Here is a 16,980-nt window from a genome sequence, read left to right as displayed (position 1 = left end):
CTAGGCCAAGGCCAGGCACGGTCTTCATTAGGCACTAAACAGACCTTATGAAGATGTGTATGAGGACAGTGCACCAGTCAATAGACGGGATCCTCATTCCTGTTTCCTGAACCGTCTGTCCCAATTTTACCGTGCTTGGTCACAAATAACATCAGACTGCTGGGGCCTTCATACGGTAGAATTGGGATATTCTCTTCAGTTCTGCTCCTCCCCCTGACCCCCCTTCCCCATCCCTCTTCAGGGACCCTTCTCACAAGCATCTCCTTATGCAGGAGATCTGAACGCTCCTCACCTCAGGGGCAATGGAGGAGGTTCCTCAGGAGCTATGGGGCAAGAGATTCTGCTCCCATTACTTCCTCATCCCCAAGGCCAAGGAGGGTCTCAGACCCATCCTCAACCTGCGAGGCCTCAACAGCTTCATGAAAAAGCTGAAGTTTTGCATGGTCTCCCTAAGTTCGATCATCATCTCTCTAGATCCAGGAGACTGGTACGCTGCCCTCGACCTCAAGGATGTGTACTTCCACATCTCAATACATCCTGCCCACAGACATTTCCTCATGTTTGTGGTCTACAACAACCATTACCAATTCACGGTCCTCCCTTTCAGCCTATCCACAGCCCCACGAGTATTCACCAAGTGCATGTCGGTCGTGGCCATCTTCCTGCATTGGAGGCAAGTGCAGATATATCCATACCTTGACAAATGGCTGCTTAGGGGACATTTCAGGGATCAAGTGGAGGCTCAGGTCCACTTTGTGAGATCCACCTTCGACAGGTTGGGATTCCTCCTCAACGAACACGAATCAACCCTATCACCGACTAAAAGGATAGAGTTTATCAGCTCAGTTTCTTAGACAAGCAATGACGGACATCATTCAAAGCCTCAGACTGCATCCTATGACCACAGCAAGGGGTTGCTTGAGGCTCCGTGGCCACATAGCAGCATGTACTTATGCGGTACAGCATGCCAGGCTGAGGCTTATGCCTCTACAAGCTTGGTTAGTGTCAGCCTACCATCCGAGGCGAGACCACCTGGACACAGTGGTCCCTCTACTGGTGGCTCAACTCACAGGAGGTGTACGAGGGAGTCCTCTTCAACAAACCCCAGCTCTCTTTGTCTCTAGTAACAGTTGCATCAGTGCTGGGATGGGGTGCTCACCTGAGAGGACTATGGACGCAAGGCCTCTGGTAACAGGATGAGTTCTTGCTCCACATCAACATCAAGGAGTTGAGGGTGGTCTGAGGAGCATGCCAAACCTTCCAAGCCCAACTGCAAGGGAAGTGTGTGGGAGTTATGACAGATAACACAACTGCAATGTTTTACACAAAAAAGCAGGGTGGGACTTGTTCCTCTCCCCTGTGTCGGGAAGCCCTCGAGCTGTGGGTCTTCTGCATAGCCCAGCCTATTCACCTGGAAGTGTCTTACCTCCCAGGGTCCCAAAATGAGTCAGCGGACTACCTCAGCAGATCCTTCCACAACGATGAGTTGTCCATCCGCCTGGACATGATACACAGCGTTTTCCAGAGGTGGGGAATTCCCCAGATTGAGCTGTTTGTCACATGGGGCAACAGAAAGTGCCTGTGATTCTGTTCCTTCCAGAATCACAGTCTGGGCTCACTTGCTGACATGTTTCTCCTCCCCTGGATGGATCATTTGCGTTCCCACTCATCCACAAGGTTCTTCTCAAGATCCGCAGAGACAGGCAGTGGTCATACTGGTGGCAATGACTTGGCCTAGTCGGCACTTGTACACCATGCTCCTGGAGCTGTTGGTGGATATCCCAATAGCACTGCCCCTGGTCCCAGATCTGATCACCCAACACTGTGGTTGCCTTCACCACCCAGACCTCCAGTCCTTTCACCTCGCAGCTTGTAAGCTCCATGGCTAAACCCCATGGAACTCAGGTGCTTGGCTCCTGTTAGGGAGATCTTACTTGGTAGCAGGAAACCCTCCAGCAGGGCCAGCTACCTTGCCAAGTGGAAAAGGTTTTCAACCTGGTGCTCTCAGAGCCACACACCTCCAGTGCAGGCACCCATACCACTTATCCTGGACTACCTACTGCACTTGAAATACCAAGGGTGGTGACATTGTTCATCAAGGTACACTTGGCAGCCATCTCGACCACCCACCCGGGAGTGGCTGGGCATTCCATCTTTGCCAACCCCATGGCTGGCCATTCCCTAAAGGTGCTGGACAAGCTGTACCCACAGGTTAGACAGTCAATTCTGGCGTGGGACCTGAACGTGGCCCAGACTAATGGGATGAGTCCCATTCAATTACATCACATAATGGCAGACAGCTAAAAAGTGATAATTTTTTTAAGTGCTTGTATACAGATGTTAGAAGTCTAAATACTAAGATGGGTGAACTTTGCGCCTCATATTAAATGAGGATATTGATATAATAGGCATCACAGAAACATGATAGAACAATGATAAGCAATGGGACAGGGTAATTTCAGGAGACAAAATATATAGGAATGACAGAGTATGTCATGCTGGTGGGAGAGTGGCACTGTATATGAAAGAAAGAATAGAGTCAAATATAGTAAAAATCTTAAGTGAATCAAACTGTACTATAGAATCTCTATGGATAGAAATTCCATGCTTGAATGATAAGAATAAAGCAGTAGGGATCTACCACCAACCACCCAACTAGGAAATGCTCTGGGAGATTAGAGAAGCAATACAAATAGAAAGCTAAATAATAATGGGGGATTTCAGCTATACCTATATTTACTGGATACATGTCATCTCAGGATGAGATGCAGAGATAAAGTTTCTTGATATCATAAATGACTGCTTGCTAGTCCTGGAACCCACAAGAGGAGAGGCAGTTCTTGATTTAGTCCTACGTGGAGCCCGGATCTGGTCAAAGAGAAGACTATATAGCTGAACTGCTTGATAATAGTGACCATAATATTATTAAAGTTAACATCCTTGGGTGGGATGGGGACTCCAAAGAAGCCCACCACAGTAGCATTTAACTTCAGAAAGGGCAACTACACAAAAATGAAGAAGCTAGTTAAATGGAAATTAAACAAAACTGAAATGCCTGCAAGCTGCATGGAAACTTTTTTAAAACACCATAATAGAGGCTCAAATTAAATGTATACCCCAAATTAAAAAACACAGTAAGAGGACCAAAAAGTGCCACAACAAACAATAAAGTAAAAGAAGTAGTTAAAGGCAAAAAGGCATCCTTAAAAAATTGGAAGTTAAATCCTACTCTGGAAAATAGAAAGGAGAATCAACTCTGGCAAGTCAAGTGTAAAAGTAAAAGAATTTGAAGAGCAACTAGCCAACAACTCAGAAACTAACAGCAAAGAGTTTAAGTACATCAGAAGCAGGAAGCCTGCCAAACAATCAGTGGGGCCACTGTACAATTGATGTACTAAAGGAGCACTTAAGGAAGATAAGGCCATTGTGGGGAAGTGAAATTAATTCTTTGCATTGGTCTTCACTGCAGAAGATGTGAGGGAGAGTCCCACACTTGAGCCATTCTTTTTAAGTGACAGATCTGAGGAACTATTCCAGATTGAGGTGTCAATAGAGGAGATTTTGGAACAAACTGATAAATTAAACAGTAATATGCCACCAGTACCAGATGAGATTCACCCAAGAGTTCTGAAGAAACTCAGATATGAAATTGTAGAACCACTGACTGTGGTATGAAACCTATCATTAAATCAGCTTCTGTACCAGTTGACTGGAAGATAGCTAATGTGACACCAATTTTTTAAAAAGGCTCAAGTGGTGATCCTGGCAGTTATAGACTGGGAAGCGTAACTTCAGTACCAGGCAAATTGGTTGAAACTGTAGTGAAGAATAGAATTATCAAACGCATAGATGAACACCATTTGTTGGGGAAAAGTCAACATGGCTTTTGGAAAGGGAAATCATGCCTCACCAATCTATTAGAATTCTTTGAGGGGATCGACAAACGTGGACAAGGGTGATCCAGTGGATATAGTGTACTTGGACTTTCAGAAAGCCTTTGACAAGATCCCTCACAGAGGGCTCTTAAGCAAAGTAAGCAGTCATGGGATAAAAGGACCTCCTCTCATGGATAAGTAACTTGTTAAAAGATAGGAAATGATGGGTAAGAATAAATGGTCAATTTTCACAATGGATAGGGATAAATAGTGGTGTCCCCTAGGGATCTGTACTGGGATCAGTGCTGGTCAACATATTCATACATGATCTGGAAAAAGGGGTAAACAGTGAGGTGGCAAATTTGCAGACAATGCAAAATTACTCAATATAGTTACATTCAAATCAGACTGCGAAGAGTTACAAAGCAATCTCACAAAACTGGGGGACTGAGCAACAAAATGGCAGATGAAATTCTATGTTGATAAATGCAAAGTAATGCACATTGGAAAACATAATCCCAACTATACATACAATATGATGGAGTCTAAATTAGCTCTTACCACTCAAGAAAGAGATCTCAGAATCATCATGGATAGTTCTCTGAAAATATCCACTCAGTGTGCGGTGGTAGTCAAAAAAGCCAATAGAATATTAGGAACCATTAGGAAAAGGTTAGATAATAAGACAGAAAATATCATAATGCCACTAGTATGTACACCCACACCTTGAATACTGCATGCAGTTCTGGTCTCCCCATCTCAAAAAAGATATGTTAGAATTTGAAAAGATACAGAGGAGAGCAACAAAAATGATTAAGGGGAGGGAAGACTATGAGGTGAGATTAAAAAGACTAGGACTTTTCAGATTGGAAAAGAGATGACTAAGAGAGGATATGATAGAGCTCTATAAAATAGTGACCAGTGTGGAGAAAGTGAATAAGGAAATATTTACTCCTTCACATAACACAAGAAGCCAGGGGTCACCTAATGAAATTAATAGGCAGCAGGTTTCAAACAGACATAAGGAAGTACTTCTTCACACAGAACACAGTTAGCCTGTGGAACTCATTGCCTGGGAACATGGTGAAAGCCAAACTATAACGGGGTTCAAAAGAGAATTAGATAAGTTTGTGGAGGGTAGATCCATCGAACAGCTACTAGCCAAGACAATCAGATGCAACCCCATGCTCTGAGTGTCCCTAGCCTCTGATTTCCAGAAGCTGGAAATGGACAACAGGGGATGGATCAGTTGCCGATTACCTGTTCTGTTGATTCCCTCTGAAGCACCTGGCATTGGCTAATGTGGGAAGACAGGATACTGAGTTGCTGGACCATTGATCTGACCCAGTATCGCCATTCTTGTGTTACTTTGCATTTGCAGGCCGTGAATGTTGCAGGTGCAGGACCTTTCAGTGAAGTAGTTGTATGCATGACGCCAGCCTCTGTGCCTGCAGTTGTGACCTGTCTTCAGGGAAGAAGTGAAGATGAAGTGGAGAGTCCACACTATTCACCTTCCACATGCCTTGCCATAAGCTGGGAAAAGCCCTGTGACCATGGTTCTGAAATCCTTGGCTACAGCATAGACTATGGAGAAAAGCAGCCTGTAACTGTTGGGAAGGTTTCAAGCTATTTCATAGACAATTTGCAGCCAGACACAACATACAGGTATGCTGTGCAAAGTGGTGTGGCTTCCTTAGCATTTTACATAGAAGGAAAATAATCTATTGTCTTTGTTCCCACATTGCTTCAAATCACTACCACCCTATCAAAGTATTAGTATGTAGCTATGGTCAGAAAAGAGACTATGTAATGAACTCAACAGATCTGGTCACTATGGGCATTTAGTTGTGTCTACCAAGTTTTTCCTGTTAGCATGGCAGAACCAATACAGTTCTGGAAAAAGAGAACCTAATTCCATTCATGCATCAGCTTGATATTGCTTAACAAAATTCTGACTGTAAATTCAAATTCAGTGAGACTTTGTCGTCATGAAACAAGCTGTATAGATGTTGCCAAATTATTGAAAAAAAGACAGACTCCTAAGATATCTGTCAAATTAGGTAAGAACTGTCCATGATAGGACTGTACATCACTTGATCTGCTGTGTCCATTTGTCATTATGTTCCATTTCTGATCCAGTGCCTGGTTGTTACAGAGTGTGATGCAATTTCTGCAGAACGTTTATTGCTAGTGGTGATACATCTAGGCACAAAGAGCATAACTTTGAGATCCCAGGTGGTGTCTGCAAAAGTGATAATTACAGAAAATATCCTTTTCCTTGTAAATCGGTTAAATTTAATATGGCGGTTATTAAAAGATGATGGACACAGAATTCCACTGTTCCACTTTAGTCACTTTTACAGTAGAATAGCATTCTATGCTCATGTTACAAACATAGATCCTCTGCATTAAAATATATTGGGTGAAATCTTGACTCCATTGAAGTCAATGTCAAAGCGCGCATTGACTTCATTGAGGTCAAGGTTTCACTCCGTGTGTGTGACGTTCATTATAGACTGCCAGGGTAACCCTTAATATTTTTTTAGAAATAAGAGATTTTTGTGTTATTACTTTTAAAACTGTTATATTAGTAATTGAAGAACTACTGCCTGCCACATTATGAGAAATTGTAAAATATATATATTACTAAAGAACTGGAAATTGACATTGCAAAGATATTTTTGCACTTGGACACACAAAAGTACTTTTTTATTATAGTTTTGATAAACTCTGCCAGCTTCTTGTGAAAATAAACAAAACTCATATATATGCTCACCAGGGTTACACTGTGCTAATAAATTAACATACTCAAAATTAAACAGTTCTATAGTGATAGATATATAAGGAATTAAATACGTGCATACAAAGGGATCCCAACATTTTGCAACTGTAACCTTTGTATGTTTAGAGCTTGGATTATTTGTTGCAGTTACTCAAACACTGATTTTTTTTTTTCAAAACACACAGACATTAATGTATGATATTTTAATGGAAAATGAGGTGGCTTAGAGTCATGGAATGTTGGTCTAATCAAGGCTACCTTTGAAATCCATAAAGTCTGCAGCTGTGTCCCCCTGATTTCTGTGCTCTTTAAATCTCTGGGCTATTTTCTGCTTTTGTTTTGTAAAAATAAGTTTCTAATCTTCTTTGTTGAGTCACAGACCTTTAAACTGTAAACCTGTTCCTGAGATTGAAAGTTTGCGACATTGACTTCCTGAAAATTACAGATTATTCCTAGCCCCTACCACAATCACAATGGCCTGCAAAGTTCACATCTGCTAGTCCTCTGATTTATTGTTTTCTTTCCCTCTTTTCTTGTGGACCCCTTGATAATTCATTGTGGGGAGTGACCAGCTGCGCCACTACCAGTGATGCCAGCATCATTGCAAACTACCTGCAAGAGAAAAAACTGATGGCAGCCCAAATATTCCCTTCCATTTTTAATGAATTAGTTCAGTTCTAGGAGGCTCTCAGAACTTCTCCCAGGCCACCCCAACTCTTTTAAGGCCGGTCCTAACATGGACGTTTATTATCAGAGAAAGTTGAATGTTTGTCTGTTGCTTATTACTTCATTTATCACGTATAATGAAAATATGCAGTAATTGGAAGGGACTCAGAAGATCATGGCTTTCTATAAATATAAGTCCTATAAATATAAGTTCTTGTGCTGAACTACGATCACTTGATGTCCCAGGACACAGACATTAGAACTTTTATTGCTTCTTATTATATGATGACCCTTGCGTTAATATTCTTTATTTTTAATAGAATAGATTGTTTAAAGTACTGCAGGATGAATGCACATTCATTAATATTTATGACTAAATCCAACAGCTCTTAGTGGTAAGGGACATGTATATCATAAAAAGTAGTATCTATTCAATGACCTTATTATTCTCTACTGTAACACTCTTGAATGTGAGTGCTGGAATTAATTACCCTTTTAAATCTGTATTCATATTTACATGGATAATGTTTTTCTTTTTAATTATTAGAATACGAATTCAAGCACTAAATAGTCTTGGAGCAGGTCCTTTCAGCCACACAATAAAACTGAAAACAAAGCCACTGCCTCCTGATCCGCCTCGCCTGGAATGTGCTGTATACAGTTCTCAGACTCTCAAGCTAAAATGGGGAGAGGGAACTTCAAAAGCAGTAACTGACTCCATTCATTATCACCTTCAAATGGAAGATAAGAATGGAAGGTTAGCACTAATATCACTTCCTTTTGTATGTGCTCTGCGTTACACATAGTGTTGTTTAATGGATAAGGAAGTAACAGAAAGGCATAATGTAAGAAGACACCATACCTTTGGTTTAATTTAAAATGAATTTAAGAAGTTGTCTATCTAGGGAAGAAAAGGGGAGACTCTGATGTTCAGCATTAGCGGGTGCAAGAAATTAAAACTGTGAACAGTTTTTTCATAGTGAAGGTTCAGCATGAGGAGCTTGATGTGGAGTTGAGAGGGCTTGTGCCACCATGCTCTTCTGTTTTCTATGGTTTTATTAAGTATTTATGTTGATTAAGTCTGATCTAATTCTTTTAACTTGATGTGCCTCTTGGGGGATGAGGGGTGAGTTCTCACCTTGTTGACGCTTTCTTTATAGGGTGAGGAGCTTAAGGATTTAAATTCATTAATTTTTTACTTGCACCACCTTTCCCTAGATAGCAAAACACACAATACCACTGCACCACATACACTACTGTAGTATGAGCATATGATAGCTTGAGAACTGGACAAAAGTAGGGGTCTACCAAGTGGGAACCTGTCCTGACATAGGGAGAAAAAGAAATGCAGATCCACATAGCAGGGAATTCACCATCGCCATCAAAAAGTAATTCATGCCTGCACCCCAACTCAGAAATGAGCAGGAGTAGAATATGGTAACAAAACCCCTCCACTCTCTCTGGGACAAAACCTGAGCTATGTATTAGAACCCCCAAGACTGAAAAGCAAATAGACGGGCCAGTGAAACTAACCTGCTCCAGCATCATGACACAAGAGAGTGTGGCCAGCCTAGAAAAACCCGTCAGAACAACAACGTATGTTGCAACTGTGACACATCTCTCCCGCACAGATGTGACATTTGGGCCATAGCACACCTTCCCCACAAAATTGTGGAAGAGCAATGGGAACCACAGAGACTTGACCATTTCTTGGAACTAGTGAGGAGTATTGCTGAGGTGCAGGTAGCTAAAATCCAGGCCCACTCACTTTTGAAAAGCAGGAAGATTATAGAGGAGCAATGATAATGAAAGCACCACATACTGAACTCTCCGCTTTCCCACTCCAAGGCGAAGTAAGACCAGTAGCAGTTACTGCTTATTGAAAAGTGAGCTCATTGTTCTGTATTACTGAAAGATCATAAATTAACTTGGAAATTGGTATTTGTGAGTTTCTCATTAAGTTCCAGCAATTAAAAAAAGATGAGTGCATTTAAAACAAAAGTAGAAATCATGCAGATTACTTTGGAATCTATGTAGTCTGTTTACATAATCACTATTTCTACTTTCAGGTTTATATCCTTATACAGAGGACCATGTCATACATACAAAGTACAAAGACTCATTGAGTCAACATCCTACAAATTTTGTATTCAGGCTTGTAATGAAGCTGGCGAAGGTCCACTTTCTCAGGAGTACATTTTCACAACTCCCAAATCTGTTCCAGCTGTCTTGAAAGGTAAGCATTGTATTTTCACTTGTCATTTAACTGTAATATCATTTTTCTCACTACTTAATAAATCAGTACTACTAGTCCTGTTCAGTATAAACAAGCTTGCAGTTAAGGGACAGTGCTGAGTAGTTTAAGTCCCAAATCCAAGTTAAAGGGTTTTTTTAAAAAACATTAAAACTCAACTGAATAGAAAGGACTTTGTGATCATATTTTATTCAATTAATTATTTTTGATGGGGTTTAAACAATTCCTCTTTAATGTGCTCTAAACAAACATGATACATTGTGGCATCCAGAGACTCCATAATGGGTGCATTAAAATACATAGATTACACTGGTCTACAATTTTTGAGAAGTCGTCTGCTTCAGAGATAAAATGTGATATTTATTATGTATTTTGATGTGCTGAATTCAAATATGACAATTAAAACAACTGATTGGCTACTGTTTCTAAGATATTTAAGTTTTTACATTTTATGTCTATGTATATTGTGTAGATAGTAGATTTTTAATCATAAATTGTAAACCTAGGTCTTTTCATGTGTTTATGGTTGCTTTACATGATAATATTTCACCTGTCCTGTTTATGTAACACTTTAAAAATCAGCAAAAGGGTTATATAAATAAAATTTAGTATGAAACAAAAGGCAAAAAACTATTATGTACATAGTTTAGTCCTATTCAGTGTCTATTCGGCACTTCTTGGCTTGTCTCTTGTATTCATTAAATGGAGCATCTCTTGTCACTGTCCAGCAATAGTCTGCAAGTATTGATGGGCTCCATTTGCCCTGATAGCCTGCCAGGAGATTCCACTGCTGTAGTCTGGAGCCCAACAGCTCTGCCTTACTCTTGGGTAGTTCCAAATCCCTGACGAGGTCATTCAGTTCACCTTGTGTTAGGAGGTGTGGTTCAGAGGAGGAGGATGGGAGAAAATGTGGGTCCTGTGACATTGATGGTTCAGGACCAGAAGTTTCATCCTCTTCCTCTTCCTCGTCTGACTCAAGTGAGAATGATTCTGGTGCATCAGGAACCGGCAGTCCTTCTCCGTGGGGTACTGGGCGTATAGCTGATGGAATGTTTGGATAATGCACAGTCCACTTTTTCTTCTTTGACACACCTTTCCCAACTGGAGGCACCATGCAGAAGTAACAATTGCTGGTATGATTTGTTGGCTCTCTCCAAATCATTGGCACTGCAAAAGGCATAGATTTCCTTTTCCTGTTCAACCACTGGCGAAGATTTGTTGCACAAGTGTTGCAGCATATGTGTGAGGCCCACTTCTTGTCCTGATCTCCAATTTTGCAGCCAAAATAAAGGTGATAGGTTTTCTTAACCATAGTGGTTATACTGCGCTTTTGTGATGCAAAAGTCACTTCACCACAAACATAGCAGAAGTTATCTGCACTGTTCACACAAGTACCAGGCATCTCCGCTCACTTTGGCTAAACAGAAATGTGTCCCTTTGCAAAATCAAACACTGACAAATAAGAGAGCATGACACCGTATGATTTCTAGAGATGATATAGAGCAAATCTGAAGTAAACAGGATGAAGTTCAATAAAGATAAATGCAAAGTGCTCCACCTAGGAAGGAACAATCAGTTTCACACATACAGAATGGGAAGAGACTGTCTAGGAAGGAGTATGGCAGAAAGAGATCTAGGGGTCATAGTGGACCACAAGCTTAATATGAGTCAACAGTGTGATACTGTTGCAAAAAAAAGCAAACGTGATTCTGGGATGCATTAACAGGTGTGTTGTAAACAAGACACAAGAAGTCATTCTTCCACTTTACTCTGCGCTGGTTAGGCCTCAACTGGAGTATTGTGTCCAGTTCTGGGCACCGCATTTCAAGAAAGATGTGGAGAAATTGGAGAGGGTCCAGAGAAGAACAACAAGAATGATTAAAGGTCTTGAGAACATGACCTATGAAGGAAGGCTGAAGGAATTGGGTTTGTTTAGTTTGAAAAAGAGAAGACTGAGAGGGGACCTGATAGCAGTTTTCAGGTATCTAAAGGTGTCATCAGGAGGAGGGAGAAAACTTGTTCACCTTAGCCTCCAATGATAGAACAAGAAGCAATGGGCTTAAACTGCGGCAGGGGAGATTTAGGTTGGACATTAGGAAAAAGTTCCTAACTGTCAGGGTAGTTAAACACTGGAATAAATTGCCTAGGGAGGTTGTGGAATCTCCATCTCTGGAGATATTTAAGAGTAGGTTAGATAAATGTCTGTTAGGGATGGTCTAGACAGTATTTGGTCCTGCCATGAGGGCAGGGGACTGGACTCGATGACCTCTCGAGGTCCCTTCCAGTCCTAGAGTCTATGAGTCTATGAGTAATTTGTTCAGCAGAGTGATGTAAGCTTCGTTATGATTGCATCATCCATGACTTCTAGGAATAACATGATGCAATTCATATCATGTATGATGCAATACCAGCTTCAGATTGCATCATTCATTGTTTTGCCTCAAAAGCAAGTACTATCCAAACCCAGTCATAGTTTTATTCATAGGTCCAGTCAAAGATGTATTTTAGTCATTTCTGGTTTAAATTGAGATCCCTTCCCTTTATAACTCACTTATCCTCCGCCATTCCCAAGTCAAGGGTCGTATATACTGACCCAATAGCATATCTTGAAAACTAGAGCCAATCAACAATTTTAAGCATCATTTTCATTCTCCATTACCCAGAATTAGTAAAGTTGGACTACATTTATTTCAGAAGCATTTTGGCTGTAGAGCAGTGTTATGAAAGTATCAGCAGCAGCTCCATACTTAATGGGACATGTAATTTTTCAATTAAAGCAGGGTTGGCAGGCTTTTGTCAAGCTTGAACACAGTCACCAAAACTGCACATCTCCTTCCGTAAACTTAGGGTACAGATTTAACTTTCTGTGACGTCAGAAATAAGTTTGCCTAGGCATTTGTAGTAGTATTCCTTTTGGAAATGTTTCTTGGAGTCTAGCATTTTTGGTGTCCTGGTAGCAGGGCTGGGTCAGATCCATCCAGAACACCTACAGACCAACTCATTTGAGGCCCCTTCCTATGCCATCATTTGCTCCTTCCTTCCCTTGTATTGTTGAGGAATGTATAAAATGACTACTACACATAACCCGGCACCCAGTCTCTTCCATAGTCTCTCGTATAGTCTCAGATTCACCCAGCCCTCACTCACTGTACAGATTCTTCTTTCTGTATTTGGTGGATGGGGAGGTATCATATTATCCTGTCTCTGCCTACTGCAGGGTTCTTATGCTGTCATCTGAAGAATCTGGTTCTTTCCGCTGTCTGATGGTTGAGTATGGCAATTCTTGTGTTCAGACTCGGTCAGTTGATCTTAAACTGCAATTCTTTATCTACATGTATTCCATAACACTTCTCTGGAATAAAAGTTCTTTCAGACTACTTTCTTCATAGCAACTAACCTTTCTTATGATATTCATTCATGAGAATCATAATTGTCCTTGCTTTTTTGTGAAGGAAACAAAACATGTAAGCAGTGTGCTAACATCCTTATTTATGTAGTGTTAGTCAACATGAGAAGTGAATAAGAAAAATATCTTTGCACTTAAATCTTTTGTTTCTTTGTTTCAGAAACAAAATAAAATACCATAGAGGCTAGAGTTTACAAATTAGTGAAAACCACTAACTGGACACAATACCCAGTTAACTAATGTATTTGCTTTTTTCCTACAGCGCCAAGAATAGAGAGAGTAAATGACCACACTTGTGAAATCACATGGGAGGTTTTGCAACCAATGAAAGGTGATCCAATTATTTATAGTCTTCAAGTCATGGCGGGAAAAGACTCAGAATTCAAACAGGTATAGTTCATTAAAAAAGTATAATATGTTTATGTGAAGTGTATTGGTGACAGTTAATTGCAATTAAAAAATGTGCAGGTCAAACATTATATTTGTTACCCATGCTGATTTTGTGTCAAAGCTAATCCTCCAGGTTTCTTCTTCTAAAATATTTACAGAGGGAAAGGATGTTATAGTTTCAGACTGGAAACAAGGTGTACATTTTTAACAGTGAGGTAATTAACCACTGGAACAGTTCACCAAGAGTTGTGGTAGATTCTCCATCGCTGACCATTTTTAAACTAAGTTTGGATGTTTTTCTATAAGATACGCTCTGGGAATTATTTTATAGAAGTTCTATGGCCTCTGTTATACAGGAGATCAGACTAGGTGATCACCGTGGTCCCTTTGGGCCTTTGAATCTATGAATCTACATGGTACTGATGAGTCATCTTGAATACTACGTACAGTTCTTTGCACCTGAGGGTCAGGAAAATGTCCACAAATGGGAGGAATTGAGAAAAGAGAATCAAACTAATTAAAGGAATGAAAGCAAGATTTATGAAGAAAAAGTAAACAAACTCGATGTTCACTGCACATCATGAACTGTTCAAGGAAAGCTATTGATATTCTAGAAAGTTCCACTGTATTGTCTGTGGTGTATGGAAAGCACAGTAGAGCAGACAGGCCGCCAGTGGCCAACCACCAGTGCCAAACAGTTAAGAATTTTTTCAGTTAATTTCTATTTTTACCATGTAGATATGCAGTTTGAGATGCCAAATAACAAAATAGGCTGCTTTTAACAGAGGATGTACAATACCACCTTAGCTTTTGATGTCTTTCACTATAAACTCTCAGAAAATTGACACATAATTAGACTTGTGAGCTCTGTTTCACACTATTAAGCAAGCAGGTTTCCTTCCAAAGAGGAAGCACAATTAATTTTGAGATACTGTGATTTTATTATGGGCCCAAATTAAATAAGTATAGCCCTGTGTTTTGGTAGATTATGCACATTGCTAATCTCATAAATCAGTACCTACATTGTAGTGTTACATATTTTACTTATTGATTTTGTAGCTTTTAAGTTGCAAATGCAGCGTTCAGTATGTCAGTAGAATTCATTAAATGCTGTGTAATATCCTCTAGAGACAGAGTTGGACTGTTTTTTGATAAGTGATTCATGTTACCAATATACTGTAAAAGAAAATGAAGATTACTCTTAAAGCCTGACACTGAAAGAACAATCTGTGTGATCCCATATGCCTCACTAATTATTTAGCACAGTAAATTGAGGTAGATTTTAAAAGGTAGCATTAAGTTTGTAAAAACTATCACTGGAAATTAAAGCAGGGTACTGAATAGAAACAGAATATTAAAGCTGTGTGGATACTATGGTGAGAAGCCCTTTTGAAAGAGCCAAGATAGAAACTGTGTACTTAACTGCTCATTACAAAATGTATAGTACTAGATCTTCAGGTGGTGCACATTAGCAGAGCTTCAGTGGAGCTCCGCTGATTTACATCAGCTGGGGAACTGGCCTGTAACGTGTTAATGAGCACATACATTAGGTTAAACCACTAAGGGCTGGTCTATATTACCGCAGTAAATGGATTTGAAGTAGCATAACTTAGTTATGTGAATAACACAACTGAAGTCAACATAGCTATATCCAGTTACCATGGTGTCTACACTGCGCTAGGTCGATGGGAGACACTCTCCTGCTGACTTTCCTTACTCTTCTTGGAGAGATGGAGTACACTATTGATGGGAGAGCGCTCTCCCATCAGTTTAGCATGTCTTCACTATACCTGGTAAATCGACACCCGCTGCTTCGATTGCAGCAGTGCTGATCTACAGTGTAGACATGGCCTTAGAACCAGATTCTCTTGTCCATTAAGGATGCTTTTTGCTACTCCAGCAATACAAAAAAGCGATCTGGTCTACCCTTAAATTTTAGGTCAACACAGTTTAGTGCAATAATCCACACCCCTGGCACCATAATTAAGCAGACCTAATCCCCGGCATAGATGCAGCAAGGTTGACGGACGACTGCTTCCATCAACCTAGCTATCAACACTTAGGGCGTGACAGCAACAGAAAAACCTCGACCATTTCCATAGGCTGTGCGTACACTCTGGGGTTATGCCAGCAGAGCTACAACACTGTAGCTCTGCTACTGTAGTCCCTGTAGTATAGACATGGCCAGCCTTAAGACCTACTAGTGGAGGGTGCCCTCTGTGTAGGGGAATCCTCTTGTGGCATAGGTCTGCTGTAGGGTTTCCTATACAACCTGTCTCTCATCCCTTGGTGTGGGAACTGTGTCTAGGAAGAAGGGGGTCTCCAAGGTGTCTATACATTCTAGCAATCCCTAGCTGTCAGAATGGTCACTTGGGGCCATGGGCCACCAGGTGTAAAGTAGGGCAGCTGTCAGTGTAGCTGTACCAGACCAGAAGATATGCCCTTAATGTGATATGAAATTTTGGTTGTAACACTTTATGTAGCAAGTAGTAGAAAGAGCTCTTGTGTACTACTTTTACAATCGTCAAGCAAATTCAGTTTGAGAAGTTTATTACTTTGATAGCATACACCTAATGTACTGTATTTCCTCTGAAAATGTATTATACCTATATGAAATCTGACTGTACAGCTAATTAATTATATTAGTTCATAAAACATCTTTAAATCAGATTTTGCATCAAGACAAGCAAAACAGGGTTACATAGAGTTATTTAGATTTATTAACCTGTGAAAGAAAGTAGGTATTTATGCAACTAAATTAACCCTGTAAGTATAAATGAACAACAGAATCCAGACCTAAATCTAGAAAACAGGTTTTGATTTTTTCTTCCACCACTAAACAGATGAGTAGTTGCATGCATTTATTTGCTTGACAGTGTTCAATACTATGAAATCAACTATAGGAAAAGGTTTTGGATTATTTGATGTTTGTTTACTGCTACCAGTACTCCACTTAAATATGAGATCAAATAATGGGAGAGAAAAGGATAAAAGCATTTAAAGAGAGAAATTAACATATGCTGTGTTTGTGATGGGCATCCACACAGCATATGAATTTACCCACCGAGACCATTATGCCTACATGAAGTCTCATTGGTTTCAGTGAGACTTCCGCAGACATAAATGGATCTATAAACATGGATCCGTAGGAGATCAGGCCTCAGCTTTCCGTGAGGCCGGCATTCAGAATGTTGAAGCAGCAGTGAGTTCAGTGAAAGATAGGGCCTAGTCACCCAACAGATAGATTAAGGAACAGAGTGTTGGGACCACTGAATTGGGGAGGTTAAAAAGAATCACAAAGAGGGCTTTTCAAGGCAGGGCCAGCCCTTGACCAAACGGAGTCCCAAGCAAGGACCGTCTTCAGCACCCCCACCCTCCGTTTGTTAAACTTCTGAATACCTTATTTTTTTATTGCATTTGTAGCCCATTTTACGACTTTGATGCATGATTTAGCCCTCACGTATAAGACAATAAATATGCAAGCTAGGATGTGTAAATCTGTATTTATTCATGATAACAACAAAAATGGCGGTTACCTGCCCCTAAATCCAGCAAAAATGTGTTGGATTTGGTTAGAATTGATGAATATGGTTATCTGACATCTAGA

The 16,980-nt window shown here is 40.4% G+C and overlaps 1 protein-coding gene across 8 annotated transcripts in view; it reads left to right on the top strand.

The window, feature by feature from the left end:
* Positions 1 to 16,980, top strand: part of FNDC3A (fibronectin type III domain containing 3A) — a 195,036-nt gene that overhangs the window by 174,674 nt on the left and 3,382 nt on the right. For all 8 annotated transcript variants that reach the window (XM_030564883.1, XM_030564891.1, XM_030564938.1 and 5 more), the window contains 4 exons: positions 5,257 to 5,540; positions 7,871 to 8,080; positions 9,393 to 9,559; positions 13,246 to 13,373. In XM_030564883.1, coding sequence (XP_030420743.1) covers positions 5,257 to 5,540; positions 7,871 to 8,080; positions 9,393 to 9,559; positions 13,246 to 13,373 — 789 coding nt within the window. The remainder of the gene's footprint in view (positions 1 to 5,256; positions 5,541 to 7,870; positions 8,081 to 9,392; positions 9,560 to 13,245; positions 13,374 to 16,980) is intronic.

Source organism: Gopherus evgoodei, chromosome 1, assembly GCF_007399415.2.
Source record: "Gopherus evgoodei ecotype Sinaloan lineage chromosome 1, rGopEvg1_v1.p, whole genome shotgun sequence".
NCBI classification, from domain to species: domain Eukaryota; kingdom Metazoa; phylum Chordata; order Testudines; family Testudinidae; genus Gopherus; species Gopherus evgoodei.
The sequence above is the reverse complement of the archived record's forward strand: the minus strand, read 5'-3'. Positions and strand labels throughout refer to the sequence as shown.